Genomic DNA, 16,778 nt, shown 5'->3' on the forward strand with positions numbered 1-16,778 from the left:
CTTCTATTGACCCCTGCTATTCATCACTCTTCCCTAAGATTGAGAGGGCAAGCTCCTAGGGAGTGACCACCACAATAGACAGACACAAGCCAACAGTAATCTGGTTCGAGCAAAAAACCAGATGGCACTGCAATAAATTTACAAATCTGCATTCATAGGGCTGTTAAAACACCCAGAAGCTAAAAGATTCAGAGGGCCCCAGGAGGATCTCCTACTTCCCCGTTTCTAAAGGCCATTTCTCTTTCCAAGAACACTGAGTTCATGCTCTTCATAAAGAGAATAGAGATAAAACCCTTTACAAAGAGAGGAGGGGAAAAAGCCTCATGACCTAATTAATCTCCAGAGCTTGGATCTCAACACTGAATGACAGATATTAGAAAAATCATTTTGGAGCACTAGGAGGAAAGACACAAACAAAAACAAAATGGTTGTTATATTAAAGTGGAGAGGGTGAAGCAAATCTGCTAAAAAGCAATGAAAAAGCCACAGCGTATCTCTTTCAAATACTGCACACAACGGATCTTGCAAGTAGAAAATGATTCAATAATGTATGCATTTATTTTTAAAATGAATCAGATTAGTCCCATGTGTGACCTGCTGGTCCATCTGTATGTGCTGGACTTAATAGGCACGATTCTCTCTCTTGCTTCAGTTTGAAGTATGAGAGAGATAAATTTAGTTTAATTTTCAACAGATCAGCCTATCCATTTTCCAAATGGACCATCTGGATCAGCCTATTAAAATTAATTTATAACTTTGCAGAGTGAAAATTCGTTTGTTAGCTTAAATAAAGTTGCCAAAACTTTTTGTCGTGTCATTGTTTTCTGACAGTTGTTTCTGTAGAGTGGGGAGAGACTTTCTCCCTCTAAATTTATCTTACTCGATACTGTCCTATTTATTTAGTTTTAGATTATCAGCTGTTTGTCTCCAAATAAAGCTGTTAACTGCATAGTATCAATTACTAATCATAAAGGTTTTTTACAAAAGCTTCCTGAATGGATTCAGTTCTACTTACTAAACAATTATTTTTATCAAAAAGGAAAAGTGCCCATCCCCAAATTTTTACCATATAGTAAATAAAAAATGAGTATAGCACAGTTTCAAGTACTTTTTCCCTATGTTAACACTGTTATACAAACTTGGAATCAGAAGGCAGAAGTAGAAACGCTTGAGCAACATTGAGATCTGGGTTTTAAATCACTGACAAGCTCATAAGCAAGTCACCTAAGCTCCCTAAGTCTCCATTTTCTTCATCTATAAATCGGAGGCGCTATCTACCAACTCTGTAGGGTGAATGTGAGGATGGAATGAAACAAATACCAGGTTTGTGGTGGACACTAGACAAATATCAGACCTCTTTTCTTTTTTCCTAAGAATAGTACCGTAAGTGAAGTAAACTGAAAATACTTTGGCTACTGCTGGCGCTCATCTTATCCAACCTTACACTAAAAGTGAAGAGGTGGTATACCTATTCTCTGGCAACATTCTAGTGAACTTGTTTTTGTTGCTATTGGGGACAAAAGATGTTAGAGGTTGCTGCAGGCAGTGAGAAGAGCAAATTTTTTAAGCAAATGTTTCTGGACATTTTCATTTAAGAAAAGAGGGCACCATGGAATTAACTTTCAAAGCAAAATGTATTATCTTTGGGGAGTGGGGTACAGTGAGGAGAAATTTTTTTTAAAGTTATCATCATCAATAATGGCCTTTACTTTTAGAAAAAACAAACAAATACTGCTCAGACTAAAAGGAGCTAACTTCACTAGAGGCAGATCCCTTTTGATTGTTAATTTTAAAAAAATGTGTTAAGAATCTCAAAGGAAAGTAAGTTTAAAGCAACTATTCTACTATCTGCACTTAAGAAGCATTTCAAGTTATTTTTCCTGAACAAGAAAACTTTTCTTTGGTGTTGTTTTCACTAAACGTAAGCAATCAACCTTTCCTCTACTTGTACACCTAGGATATTTTTAAAAGACTGGAAAAACAATGTTACCTGATTGAAATTGATGGCTACAGCCACCTCAACTTCAGAGTATTCTTAATTTAAGCTCCAGTGCTTAACGAATGGCAAATTGAGGGTTTTCTGTCTTTTCTTCTGTTGTTGGTAGCTTTTTATTTTAAGACAGACTGAATTTCATACCTGTCTAAGTGAATTCTTCTCTGGTATTATCTTCCTAGGGGGTTCGCCATTATTACAGTCTTCTCTCTCTGAGGAATTCTGTGAAAGAAAGTAAGCTTTAATTCAGTTCTCATTATCTTCAATCTTATTCTGTGGGAGTAAACTGAATTACATTTCTAATTCTGTAAGCTAGAATACCATGTATATTTATGCATTTATTCACTTGAAGATTTATATACATACAGACATACACTTACATAAAGGAAAACATATGCCCATGTATATAAATAAATTTAAGTAGGGACTTAGGTGGAAAGTATTTCATCTATTTTTAAGCACTGCCCAGCAGATCACAGTCATTAGGAATCTAGTTTATTGGTCTTTGAAAATGCAGGGGACACTGGACACGAGAAAGCTCCAGTTTATACTTAGCTGGTAATAACTTAAACCATGATTATTAACTTCTATTTTAAACAATTAGTTTTAAACTATAGTAAATGTTTAGTCACTAGAAATTCTCAAAGTCTGGATCCTAAAATAAATAGTTCCTTCTCTTTGTCCTCTTCTCCGATTTTTCTTTTATTAAAAATAACATAGTACTTAGCTCAAAACAACATAATTTCATCAATGGTTTAAAATTACAGTCCAGGGGTGCCTGGGTGGCTCCGTGGTTTAAGGTCTCTGCCTTCAGCTAAGGTCATGATCCCAGGGTCCTGGGACTGAGCCCCTCATCAGGCTCTCTGCTCAGTAGGGAGCCTTCCTCCCTGCCTCTCTCTGCCTGCCTCTCTGCCTACTTGTGATCTCTGTCTGTCAAAATAAATAAATAAATAAAATCTTAAAAAAATAAATAAAATAAAATAAAATTACAGTCTATTCTTGCCACTATCACCTCAAACAGCAGCTAGAAGACCATAAATGTCAATGGGATTTTTAAATACTTAAGAACAGAGGAAAAAAAAAAAAATCCAATTGAAAGCAAGTTCAGAATTCTAAGTATCAACAGAGTAATAAAATAGCAACCCATGGGATGAGAGAAAATATCTGCAAATCATGTATCTGATGAAGGATTAACATCCAGAATATATAAGGGTGCCTGGGTGGGATCAGTTGGTTAAGCACCTGACTTTTTTTTTTTTTAATTTTTAAAAATTTATTTATTTATTTATTTAACACAGAGAGAGAGAAATCACAAGCAGGCAGGCAGTGAGAGAGAGGGAAACAGGCTCCCCGCGGAGCAGAGAGCCTGACGCAGAGCTCAATCCCAGGACCCTGATATCATGACCCGAGCCAAAGGCAGAGGCTTAACCCACTGAACCACCCAGGCGCCCCGAGCACCTGACTCTTGATTTCAGTTCAGGTCATGATCTTGGGGGTCCTGGGAGAAGCCCTTCATGGGGCTCCATGCTCAGCAGGGAGTCCGCTTTAAGATTCTCTTTCTCCTCCTCCTTTTGCCCCTCCCTCTCATTCATGTGTGCACATGTGCACTCTCTCTAAAATAAATAAACCTTTTTTAAAATCCAGAATATAGAGAAGTTGTAAAATTAAACAAACAAAAAACTCCAAACAACCCAATTCAAAAATGTACAAAGGGGGCACCTGGGTGGCTCAGTGGGTTGAAACCTCTGCCTTCGGCTCAGGTTGTGATCCGGGGATCCTGGGATGGAGCCCCATGTCAGCTCTCTGCTCAGTGGGGAGCCTGCTTCCCCCCTACCCCTCTCTGCCTGCCTCTCTGCCTACTTGTGATCTCTGTCTGTCAAATAAATAATCTTTTTTTTTTTTTAATGTACAAAGGACTTGGATAGACAGTTCTCTAAAGAAGATATACAAACGGCCAACAAGCACATGAAAAGATGTTCAACATCACTAATCATTTCAGGAATGTAAATCAAAACTACATGGAGATACCACATCACATTCATTAAGAACACTCTATCAAAAATAGACAAAACCCAAAATATATATTGGCAAGGATGTTGAGAAATTGGAACTCTCATGCACGGTTAGTGGGACTATAAAAGAATTGAGCTGCTGTGGAAAAGAGTATGGTGGTTCCTCAAAAATTAAACAGAATGATCAGAGATCCAACAATTCCAGTTCTAGGTATATATTCAAAAGAACTGAAAGCAGAGTCTCAAGAGATAATGTGTACACCTGTGTTCATAACATGGAAGCAACCCAAGTGTCCAATGACCAATGAAGGGATAAATAAAATGTGGTGTAAATGGAGTATTACTCAGCCATCAGAAAGGATGAATACCCAACTTTTGCATCAACATGGATGAGACTGGAGATTATGCTAAGTGAAATAAGTCAAGCAGAGAAAGTCAATTATCATATGGTTTCGCTTATTTGTGGAACATAAGGAACAGCATGGAGGACATTAGGAGAAGGAAGGGAAAAATGGAGAAGGGAAATCGGAAGGGGAGCCAAACCATGAGAGTCTATGGACTCCGAAAAGAAACGGACAGTTTTAGAAGGAAGGGGCAGGTGGGAGGATAGGCAATCCTGGTGATGGGTATTGAGGAGGGCCAAGGATTGCAAGGTGCACTGGGTGTTACTCGTAAACAATGAATCATAGAACACTACATCAAAAACTAATGAAGTACGGTATGGTGACTAACATAACGTAATAAACATAAGCAAATAAATAAATAATTTATTTATTTATTTATAAAATAAAATAAAATGTGGTGTAATATATCAATGGAATAGTATTCAGCCTTTAAAAGGAAGGAAATTGTTGTATATACCACAACGTATATGAACCTTGAGAACATTATGCTACGTGAATTAAGTCCGTCACAAGAAGATAATTACTATATGAGTCCACTTACATGAGATACTCAGAGTAGTCAAAATCATACAGAAAGCTGAATGGTGGTTGCCAGGAGCTGGGAGAAGTGGGGGAATAGGGAATTATTGTTTAATGGGTACAGAGTTTCAGTTTCACAAGATGAAAGTTATGGAAATGGATGAGGCTGATGGTTGCAAAATATAATGCATATATTTAACACCACTGAACCATACACTTAAAAAATAGTTAAGATGATAAATTTTATGTTATATGTATTTTACCACACTACAAAATAATTGGAAAAAATTTGGTAATCAACACATATAAGTCACCACCTGCAAGGCAAAGTACGGAAAATCCAAATACAAATTACTTGGGTTTTATTTTCCACAACTACATTCATTGTGTTAATATTTTTAAATTTGCAAGTTTAGAAAAATTTTTATATACTCATTACATTACATACACTCATCACATTCTAACTGGGGAACTACTTTTAGATGCAGAAATTATTTCTAACATGAGTTTATGTGAAAATTTTCATACAACTATGACATTATTAGTATAGGATCATAACTGTATTTTAGATATACCTTTTGTTGTTTCTATCAAATATTATATTTTAAGAGATATTTAAGGATAAGCAGCATGTAAACAGTGTCATTTTAAGACCCTGTACCTTTGTGGCTAACATCTGTATACCTTGTGCCTTGCCTGTAGTTGGTGTGACAGGCCCGTGTTGTAAGGTGTTCCTTTTGGGCAGAAATCTCTTAAAAGATATTTAACTTGATATCTGACATTTGTGATGACCACTATAAGGTAATGGTCCCTAAAATTAAGACAAAGAAGAAAAAACATGCTATGCTACAAAGGAAGGCGCAGAGACTCAATAACTTGCGAGTTCTAACTGGGTTTTCTCTCCATTTTGAAAAAAAAGTAATGTAGTCGATTTACAAAAAAATTAGAGGCACAGTGGAAGTAATGACTGTAAAATAGTCCAAATAATGAAAATAGCAATATATGCCACTTTAAGATAAACAGAGGAAGGGAAAGGTCAACAATAAACCCATAAAATCAACTTGTATATTTAACTTTTAAGAAAAATAAAGTATAAATGTTTTAAATGCTAAAATTAAGTGTTTTATGTAATACAAACTTAAGCCAGTATTCAATTATACACTTACAACATGCAAGTAACTTCCCCAGACCATGAAGTTCCACCTTCCTTTAAATACAATATCATTTATAATCCAACCTGGTTTAATTCAATGCAAAGTCCTATATTTCAACGTTAATTATGTTTTGTTAAAATGTCATCATAATAAACTTGGAAACATAGTGGCAGAAGTCTGCAATAGTGAAGTTATTATGATCACATTTTTAGTCTATAGGTGATGGGGTGAAACCAAATTGATGGTAAACTATGTACTAAATTACATAGTGAAAATAGTAATGTGAACATAATAGAATGAGCAGCATGTAGCCCATATCCACAATATTCCTCCTCCCAACCCTCTACTTTATCTGATTTAGATGAGGAACTATTGAGTGGGTATCATGAAATTTATTACCTTAAAATAGAGGTAGGGACATTAAACAGTCATGATATTAGGAGCAAGGAGTAAGACACCCTTGTAATAGTGAAGAAGAGAGCCAGAAAGCCAGCAAACAGATAAACAGTTTACAGTCTTGAAGATGGAAGATGGAAGGAAATGATGAAACACCCATGTATACCGAAGTGGTTACCTCAGTGGTTCTCAAAGTTTGTGTGCTCTCCAACATCACCCAGGCTCTCCTCTCAGGAGCACAGTTATCCCTCTTATCTTTATCTATGGTGCATCCCAATAAGTCATGTTCATAACTGTACTGGTCATCAAGCTAAATTATGTCCAGTAAGTTCTTTTTAAGGGTAACCACTTGATGCAAGCAAGACTCGTGCCACAAATTAGTGGGTGAGAGTTAGACAAATAACAGGAGTGTTACATGATCTTAAAACACGTGTTCATGAGGTATTTAATATTACAAAAGGAAAAACAATAACCTCACAGTGGAGAGATATGGTAGACACCACCTTAACATTATGTGCCTCCTGGGCGCTCAGGTGCCTCAGTTAGTTAAGCCTCTGCATTTGGCTCAGGTCATGATCCTGGTGTCCTGGTATCAAGTCCTGAATTGGGCTTCCTGCTCAGAGGGGAGCTTGCTTCTCCCTTTACCTGTCCCCCTGCTTGTGATCACTTTCTCTCTCTCTCTCTCTCTCTCTAATAAATAAAATCTTCTAAAAAAATTATGTGCCTCTGATATGATGTACTGAGAACACATTACTACTTCTGAGGAAACCTTGCCAAAAACACATAATCTCAATCTGTTCATACGAAAACATTAGATAACCCAAATTACTAGTCTGTACTTAACCAAAAAATGTCAGAGTCATGAAATACAAAGAAAGACTGAGGATCTGTTTCAGATGAAAGGAAACTAAAGAGAGAGGACAACTAAATGCAACCTGTAATCTGACATTATTCTGGGGGGTTAAAGCAAAATTGATGATAAACTTCTCTATACAGAATTATATAATGAAGAATAGTGATCTGCATCTAACAGGATGAGTAGTGCCTCTCTAGGCCATACCCACAATTTTCTTCCTCCTGATCCCCAGTTTCATTTGATTTTGATGGGTAACTACTGGGTGGGCATCATGACATAATGGTATAAAGGATATTATTGGAACAATTGGGAAAATCTGAGTAAGTTCTATAGATGAGCTAATAACATTGTATCGATGTTAATTTCATGATTGTTTCCTCACTTTTAAAATTTACATATAGAAAAATCCACTTGTTCTGGTGTATAATTATGTGAGTTTCAGCAAAAAACATACAGTTATGTAAATACCATCATAATCAAGATGTAAAGCAACTCATCATTTCCCAAATTCTCTTGCACTGCCCCTTTATAGTCAATCCCTTTCCCTCATAATAACAGATTTTTTCCTCACTAATTTTGTCTTTTCCAAAATGTCACAAAATAGAATCATATAGAATATAATTTTTTAAATCTTTTCCCACCTAGCTTAACATATTTGTGTTATTGAATATATCAATAGTCATTTCCTTTTAAAAATTTATTTACTTATTTGTTCATTTATTTGTTTGTTTGCTTATTTTAGAGAGAGAGTGTGCCATATGCAATCAGGGGAAGGGACGGACAGACTCCACACTGAGGACAGAGCCTGACACAGGGCTTAATCGCATGACCCTGACATCATGATCTGGGCCGAAATCAAGAGTTGGATGCTTAACTCACTGAGCCATTCAGGCGTCCTTACAGTCCTTTCCTTTTTATTGCCAAGTACTATCACGATATGGCTGTACCACCATTTGTTTATACATTTAATTTTCCCATTTTGATAAATTTGTACTGTTATTTGAAAGAATGTCCTTGTTTTTAGGAAACATAGAATGAAACACTTATGTTGGTAAAAGGACATTATGTCTGTAACTTGTAAATGGTTCAGAAAAAAGTAAATGGATGTGATCATATTTATGTATGTACATATAGAGCAAATTCAGTAACATGTTAACATGTGGAGAATCTGTATGAAGAGTGTAAGGGGATTCTTTGCACTATTTCAACTGTTCTGTAATTCTGAAATTATATAAAAATAAAAACTAACAAGTAAAATAGATGACATCTAGAAGAAAATACCTTTAAAAATGGAAAAATAGAAGTCAGATAAGTGAAAAATAAACTTTGGGGGAAATTCCCTTAAATATAAATAATAAAAGTTATATTCTACCACTTAACCTAATTAGAAAAACCTGACTGCTTTGAACAACTCATTTGCAACACTCAGATTAAACATTTAGTTATAGTAAATACATTTATTTGCAGAATGTATCTGTAGTCTGGGAGTAACAATATGATATACATAGCAGCTTCATAATAAAGTATTTCTGAAAAAAATACTACATAATTTGTTACCTTTCATATTAACTCAAATATTTCTCTCTTAGCCCAGCATTTACTAGTTTAGAATTAAAAGGGAGACTAAAAGTCTGGCAGACAACTTGGAATTTTAATTCAAACTGGAAGCTTTGAGTTGTAACACCTAAATACAAAGTAACAGACATTTGGATAAGAAAAAGTGAATATAGTGAAATAATGCTAAAGCTTGTGCATTAGATCTCAGGGATGTATTCTGGATAAAATGTTTCCAGAAGTAACTTGGGGGTGAATAAAAAAGACAAAGAAATCACCTCAAAGAAAGTATTCAGATGACAGATTTAAATAAACAGTCTCAAAATCAACATATCCAAATTTAAAGCACTCTTTTACCATTCTTACCCATCCTAGGCCACCTCCTTCCCTCCCAACTTTTCTTTTCAACCCAAACTTAAATCCTCAGCCAATTTTTACTCATCCTTCCCCCCACCGTTTTTTCTTGGAATGTATCTAACCAATTTTCCTTTCAATCATCTATTTTAAGAGATCTAACCCTGCGGGGCGCCTGGGTGGCTCAGTGGGTTAAGCCTCTGCCTTCGGCTGAGGTCATGATCTCAGGGTCCTGGGATGGAGCCCCGCAGTGGGCTCTCTGCTCAACAGAGAGCCTGCTTCCCCCTCTATCTCTGCCTGCTGCTCTGCCTACTTGTGATCTCTCACTCTCTCTGGCAAATAAATAAATAAAATCTTTAAAAAAGAGAGAGAGTTCTAGCCCTCGGTTTGTATTTCCATAACCTCTACTCTAGTCCAGACCAGACCACCAACACTTATTACCAGTGCTATTACTATTGAGATAGCCTTCTGACACACTTGCCTAAACCCCTATGTGATCCATTCTATACACTACCATCAGAACCATGTTCTAAAAAGACATTTATTTACCTCACCCTACCCCACACCCTGCCCAAAACCCTTTTATAGCTCTCTGTCCCCTACAGGATTAAGTCCAAACTTCTTAGTATAGCAACCACAATCTGGCCATTTTACCTTTCCATCAGTCTCTGAACTACTTACACGACATTATTTTATCATTCTCCACAGTATGAAAAGCACTCTTGCATCCCTATGCTTTTGCTATTCCTATTTTCTATTCCCTCAGTGTGTAACAGACTCCTTTCCTGGGGCCCCTGGGTGGCTCAGTTGGCTAAGCGTTTTACTCTTGTCCTTAGCTCAGGTGGTGATCTCAGGATCGTGAGACTGGGCCTCACATCAGGCTCCGAGCTCAGTGGGGAGTCTGCTTAAGATTCTCCCTCTCTGGGACACCTGGGTGGCTCAGTGGGTTAAAGCCTCTGCTTTCGGCTCAGGTCATGATCCCAGGGTTCTGGGATCGAGACCCACATCAGGCTCTCTGCTCAGAGGGGAGCCTGCTTCCCCCTGTCTCTCTGCCTGCCTCTCTGCCTACTTGTGATCTCTGTCTGTCAAATAAATAAATAAACTCTTAAAAAAAAGATTCTCCCTCTCCCTCTGCCCCTCCCCCTGCCTGCTTATTCTCTAATAAATAAATAAATCTTTAAAAACAAATAGACTCCTTTCCTGATCTCTACATCATTACAATTCTGATTCAAGATTCAACTCAAGTATCTTCTCTGAGAACCCTTCTCCTTACTCCCACCCCACTAACCCCCGGCTGGAACTGATTACTCTGAACTAGCATTTTATTTCTATTTTGGCACTTATGCTTTATATCTCTGTATATCATATCTCTCTAGGAACAAGCTTTCCACTCCTACTGCGTACTGTAGAATTCTTCTGGGTGGGGCCAGTTTTTTTCATCTTCATTTTCCAGTGGCTCAGCACAAAGTTTGAGAGCATAATGTGAGTTTTTAAAGTGTTTGTTCAATTGAATGCTATTGCCGATTAATCTTTCTTAAATACTAGTGTCAGGGTGGTCTTTTCCCTCAAAAAATTTTCATGACCCTTTCTTCCTATGAAATCAAATATTAAGTTTTAGGCTTGGACTCCAAGACCTTCCAGAATTTTCTTCTATATGACATCAAGTTAATTCCATCAGCAAACATTTTCTGCCCTACTTAATCAAGTCTCTTCATAGCCTTATAAACATGCAATATAATCTCAACATTTCCAGGCTGGGAGGATCCTTAATTTTAGTGTCATTCACTCAGCAATTATAAAAACACAAGAAAAAACTCTAATCAATTCAAGTCCTTCTCATTCTTGAAATGAATTTCAAATGTCATATTCTCTAAGAAACCATATAACTATTTCCACTTTCTCTACTGGAAATTCCTTAACATTTTTATCTTGGCCCACACAATTTAGCACTTAGTTAGATAAATGTTTGCATATTACTCTCAACTACCCAGTAATGTTGAAAGCTTTTTTGGTAAAGCCTTTGTGGCTCCCTCTACTTTGCAACATATTACATAATATATGGATAAATGCTTAGTAAAGAATTGAAGCCCTGGGCACCTGGGTGGCTCAGTGGGTTAAGCCTCTGCCTTCAGCTCATGATCTCAGGGTCCTGGGATCGAGTCCCACATCGGGCTCTCTGCTCAGCAGGGAGCCTGCTTCCCTTCCTCTCTCTCTCTCTCTCTCTGCCTGCCTCTCTGCATACTTGTGATCTCGTCTGTCAAATAAATAAATAAATAAATAAAATCTTTACCAAAAAAAAAAAAAAAAGAATTGAAGCCCTATACCCACACTGTCCGGCTAGCTTTAAAAAAGGTTTTCAAAGCTGAAAACCTTCAAAGTGACAGCTGAACTACATAGTCCTACTATCCCATCGCTTTATAATGCCGGTATGACAACTCAGAGTAAGCTCCTACTCCAAACACAGTTTTTACAAATAACTTTTTTTTTAAGAGAAAGAGAGAATTATTTAATGATACACCTTTATGTTATGAATAACGTTTTAATGAAACTTAGCCACCTTCACTCATTTGCCTTTTATCTATGGCAACCTGCATACTACAATGGCAAAGATGAGTAATCACAACAGAGATCCTATGGCCCACAAAGCCTCAAGTGTTTAATGTCTGATCCTTTATAGTTAAAGTTTGCCAACCGTTGATTAGGAAAGAAAAGTTCTCCTGTAAATAAGCAAACCGTTCCTGATTCTTCAGAGCTGGGTTTTTTGTTTTTGTTTGGTTGTTTTTTTTGGTGTCTAAAACAAGAAGTAGACAGATTTTGATGATAGCACACAGCAGGTTTATGGCTAGGGCAATATTCTCCATGACCTAGTAAGTGGCTTATTTACTGTTTTCAGTTATCTATTTGAACACACAACTCCTGATGACATGGATAATCAAGAGTTGATTCTATAATCAAATGAAAAACTAAACTAATTTACACAGTGATGAAAAGTCAAGCCACTCATAATGACTTATCATAATCTTTGAATAAGCAGCTTGCTCAAGGTTGGATGGTGCAACAGAGGCTGAGCTTGTCTGAATAGACATCTGTTATAAATAAAATAATCAGCTCCAACACTAGAAGTAACATTTTCTACCTATGCTATATTCCTCATTGAGAAAATTCAAAGGATTCTGTAACCAGGAAAGTTACATTAGTGAAGTGGGTAAATTGTGGTGAATTGTAACTCTGACTTTGAACACATGGAAAAAATGGAGTCATTTGATTATCATCATGTAGAATGACAACCACGTGAAGAAAAAAAATCTAGAGACCAATTTCTAATAGCTAGTTGCAAACATCACACAGTAGGCGTGACTGGTAAATCAGTAACTGAATTAATATTTTTCCATTAACTTGTATCATTTGGGGTAAGTATAGCCTCCAAATATCTACGATTCGCAATTCCCAAAAATAGGAATAATTGTTCTTTTACAAAATTAAAGGCAATTTAACTACAGGAATAAAAATCATTTAAACTCTTCAGTGAAAGGTGACATAAATAATACACTGTGTGTGAATTAATCGTTCTAGGCATCGATGGAGGAAAAAAAAAACACAGGTCATTTAAGTTCAGTAGTTGATTGAAGAATCCTACTCAAGGACCAGTTTTAGGGAGGACCTGAGGTGTCCTCATAAGATAATATTCTCTGGCATGTTTTCATGCACACTGCTTCTCTAGCACGTTTATCATTTGACATACTCGATTAAACAACAACCACATCAAAGCCTCCCTATCCTGCTAAATTTCAACAAGATCTACCAGTTAAAGCTTTCAAGAAGCGGTATTTTCTAGCAATATACCAATGCAAGCACAGTGCTAGAAACCAGATATAATGGAAAGCACTCTCAGACAACTAAACACACAGGACTTCCATTAGTACTGCCTTACTTTCTATGACAGAATTCCAAAAAGACAAAAATAACAACGAAAACCAACTAGATTTTTTCTCCTGCTACACTGTCCGACACTAATTATAAAACACTGCAGATGTAGCCTTTCTCAAAATGCAAAGGGACTGTGTATATTTGCAAAGAACAACTATTTTTTATGCTTCCAAATTCTTAATCCTGTTTGGAGCTGTCAGTGGGGGTTAATGGAAGCCTTGGATAGGAGAATTCCAATCTGGTTGGCAGATGGATAGGTTGGTTATAGCTGCATAACTATGTCTTGCCTGCAGGCACAATTCAGAACACTGTTAAAGCAATATAAAGTCTCTGTCAAGCTGAACCATTTGGATCAGTAGCAAGGAGAAATAATAATAAAAAAGAAGTTCATTTCTGGGCCTTGTGCATTTATGCTAGTATGCAGAAACTGATTAATTGTCATAGTGTGCTGGTCTTCTATACTTCAGATTTCTACTTCTGGAGTAGATTTTGCATGCTAATATAATCATTCTCCCTCTTGAGACATTAGCAAATAATCAAATGAAAAACAGGATCATAATTTACTGAGATTCGAGCAATTCTCTATGCAAATTTGACTTGTTATTGCTGCTGCCTCGTTAATCTGAATGCCTTTGACAAACTCCTTTGATTTATGAACTCGTGACAACTCCAATGTGTATATATTTTGCTAGATTGACATTATCATTAAGAGTGGGTGGACTGAGCTCACATGAATGGCTGATTTTATTCGCTGGTGTCTGCTGCTCAACAGCTGAGCATCTCCTCCTCACAAAGCCCCTGAGCGTCAGGCTCTTCCCATCTTCCCATCCATTCATCATCTCGATGTTAATTGGCCCAGGCTTTAAGCAAATTTTCAACACGATTTAAAGGCACGATGACACTGATTACTGACCCTCTGCCATACGGTGCCTATTGATTAACCTGACAGAGATGATGAGCTTGAGGGAAACTAGGTGTGTGGGGACCTCAAGGGGAAAAAATATATTGTCTATGCAGGCAAACACTTGTCATTACCTCACAAGCCAGAATTTGCACTGCACACATTCTTAAAACACACTACTGCTTTAGCACCTACAGCTAACACAGAAAGTGCTTTCTGTATTCAGAGATATTACAAATATGTCATGTCAAAGCACATGACACATTCGGTATTTAGAAGAACTCCCCAGATAGATGGCTGCCTTTCAACCAATTATACTTGTGCTAGCTGATGTATGTATTTTCAGTTAAATTCAAAGAAAGTGCTAGGTGGCTTGGTAGTGTTGTAGCATATGAGAAGAGAATTAGAATAGGAAAACAAACTAGGTTCTTAAAAATAAATAGAGAAAGGAAGAAGGGAAGGAGTAAAATTGCTGTCATTCTACCACTACTAGAAAGAGCCGCCATTCTATCACTATTAAAATAAGAGATACTCTAAAAAAGGAAGAAAATAGCAATCTGATTTTATAAATTTTATTTTCTGTTCTTTAAATATTGCTAACCTTGATTCCAACTGTCAAAAGTATTCCTGGCACAGAAATTACCAATAACTGAATATCTTAAAATAAAGCTAAGTAATATTTAAGTCTAACAAACGTACCCCTTAAATTCTTGCCTGCCCATTTTCAACAGCTGCTATACAAACTGCTCTACTTAGGGAAATCACTCAGGATATCTTAAGTTAAGCTTGGTGAGAAAAACTAAATGCTTCATTATTCGAGGGGGGGGGAAGTAAGTCCATAATTAATAGTTATTGAGCTCACACATTAGTAACAAAAATCTGCTTTAAAATATTGCAACATATACAAATTTACACAAGCAAACTCATGCAGCACACCATGAGGGATCAGACAAAAACCACCTTTAGATAGGGAAGGTTCTTATTTAAAACAAAGCTAACAATATAAGCTCCCTCTGGCCACACATATCACCTTGTTTACTTACGAGTCCTGGGGGGACAGCCAATATACAATTTTAAACACGGAGATTTTGGAGCAGCACTAACAGTTATTTCAGAGCTAAAATAACAGAAAACTGAACAACAGCCCAGCTGTAGTCTCTATTACAGTGACATGGACTGTTAATGTAAGAGATCAAATGTTTTTCAAGTCAAACAGCATTGGTGCCTGTTACACTGGAACATGTAGCTTACTCCCTAAAAGCCTGCCTCCTGCTCTTTTAAGATAAACAAGCTCAACTAAGCACTGAGATACTCTGATAAGAAGGATGGAAGAGACGGAGCTGCACCAGGGAGTGACAAGGCAAGGGCATGAAGAAGCAGCAAATGGGCTTTTGTTAACTTTCGAGTTATAGAATATATTGTATTACAGCAGTTTAATACTTCACCGTTAAAAGTATAGTTACAGCTATAGGAGAAGGACAAATTTCTGTCAATACATTTGGGAATGAAAAAAAAAAAAGGCTAAAACAGTTACCTGTTTTATGAATAGGAGAGATATCACACAGCATTTGAACACGGTCAGCTTTGTGGCTTAATCAAAGGTTTGAACATCAATTCAGGAATGACTGTGAGTATATAAAAGAGTCTGTAATTATGTTAATATGCTCCACATCAGAAGTCAGTCTATCTAAACTCTAAAGGTTTTTGATTCCAAAGGCTTGATTTAAAAACAAAAAACTTCATACCTTGTCCTCTCGAGTAGACTTTTTATTTGATTCCGCTTAACATCCCAGTGAGGTCACCAAACCACTTCTATTTGCAACAATGTGGCTTGGTATTTTAAAAATCCCAAGAGGCTTGCTAGGGGGGCATTTATCTACTACAGTAGATTGTTTTTCTTGAGAGAACTAAGGCAACTATCATTCATTCAGGGGGAAAAAAGAACTTTCATATGCTTTCACCATTTAAAATACAATTGACAATGCACAAAGTAGCTAAACAAGCATAGTAAAATAAACAAAAATTCACCAGGGAGACTGGGATTAAAAGACACTCGTAATAAGAAACCAAATTTACATATCATGTGAACAAAAGTGTAACTAGCTTACTTTGCCTCTCTTACCTTTAAATCTACATGACTCTTAAAGAATTTTTTTTTTGTTTTCCTTTTCAAGATATTATCTTTATGACTAGATGTTTAGGACAGAGCCTTTCATGCCACAATTTTCTTTCCTGCCCTATTTATATACTATTTCATCCAGAGATCCTCTGCATATAGTTTGTGTGAATTAAAAGGCAAACATTTGCTTCTACTAATAAGGACATCTGGTTATTTTTGTAACTCAAAGACATCTGCATTCTGTAGATCTTTTTGATTTCTCAAAATGGGGTTGAGAACTATAGAACCCCTTAGGATGCATGCCAGAATCCCTTTTCTCTGCAGATCAGTTATTTCTGTCACCCTTGCTCCTGAATTTTTTTCTGCTAAATGACTCTCGTCACCTTGGGTATCTTCCTTGATTTGGTGTTTCCATTTTATTACAATTCAACATCATGAAAAAAATTAAAGGCTCCTTTAAAGTTGATAAACTATAATATACCCAACATCCACATATTGTGGAGTAAAAATGAAATTATTCAACATAAATAAGTAAATTTCTGAAAACCAGACTGGACTACGTTAAGATTTGTGTTTAGGTGTAGATTTC

General features: G+C 36.6%; 1 protein-coding gene across 7 annotated transcripts in view; it reads right to left on the bottom strand.

Moving 5' to 3' along the window:
• Positions 1–16,778, bottom strand: part of BTRC (beta-transducin repeat containing E3 ubiquitin protein ligase) — a 177,615-nt gene that overhangs the window by 74,639 nt on the left and 86,198 nt on the right. For 5 of the 7 annotated variants that reach the window (XM_032881996.1, XM_032882023.1, XM_032881987.1 and 2 more), the window contains one exon: positions 2,138–2,215. The exons of the other annotated variants lie outside the window; for them this stretch is intronic. In XM_032881996.1, coding sequence (XP_032737887.1) covers positions 2,138–2,215 — 78 coding nt within the window. The remainder of the gene's footprint in view (positions 1–2,137; positions 2,216–16,778) is intronic. 7 annotated transcript variants of the gene reach the window in all.

This window comes from Lontra canadensis, unplaced genomic scaffold, assembly GCF_010015895.1.
Source record: "Lontra canadensis isolate GAN:19392208 unplaced genomic scaffold, GSC_riverotter_1.0 scaffold3, whole genome shotgun sequence".
NCBI classification, from domain to species: Eukaryota; Metazoa; Chordata; class Mammalia; order Carnivora; family Mustelidae; genus Lontra; species Lontra canadensis.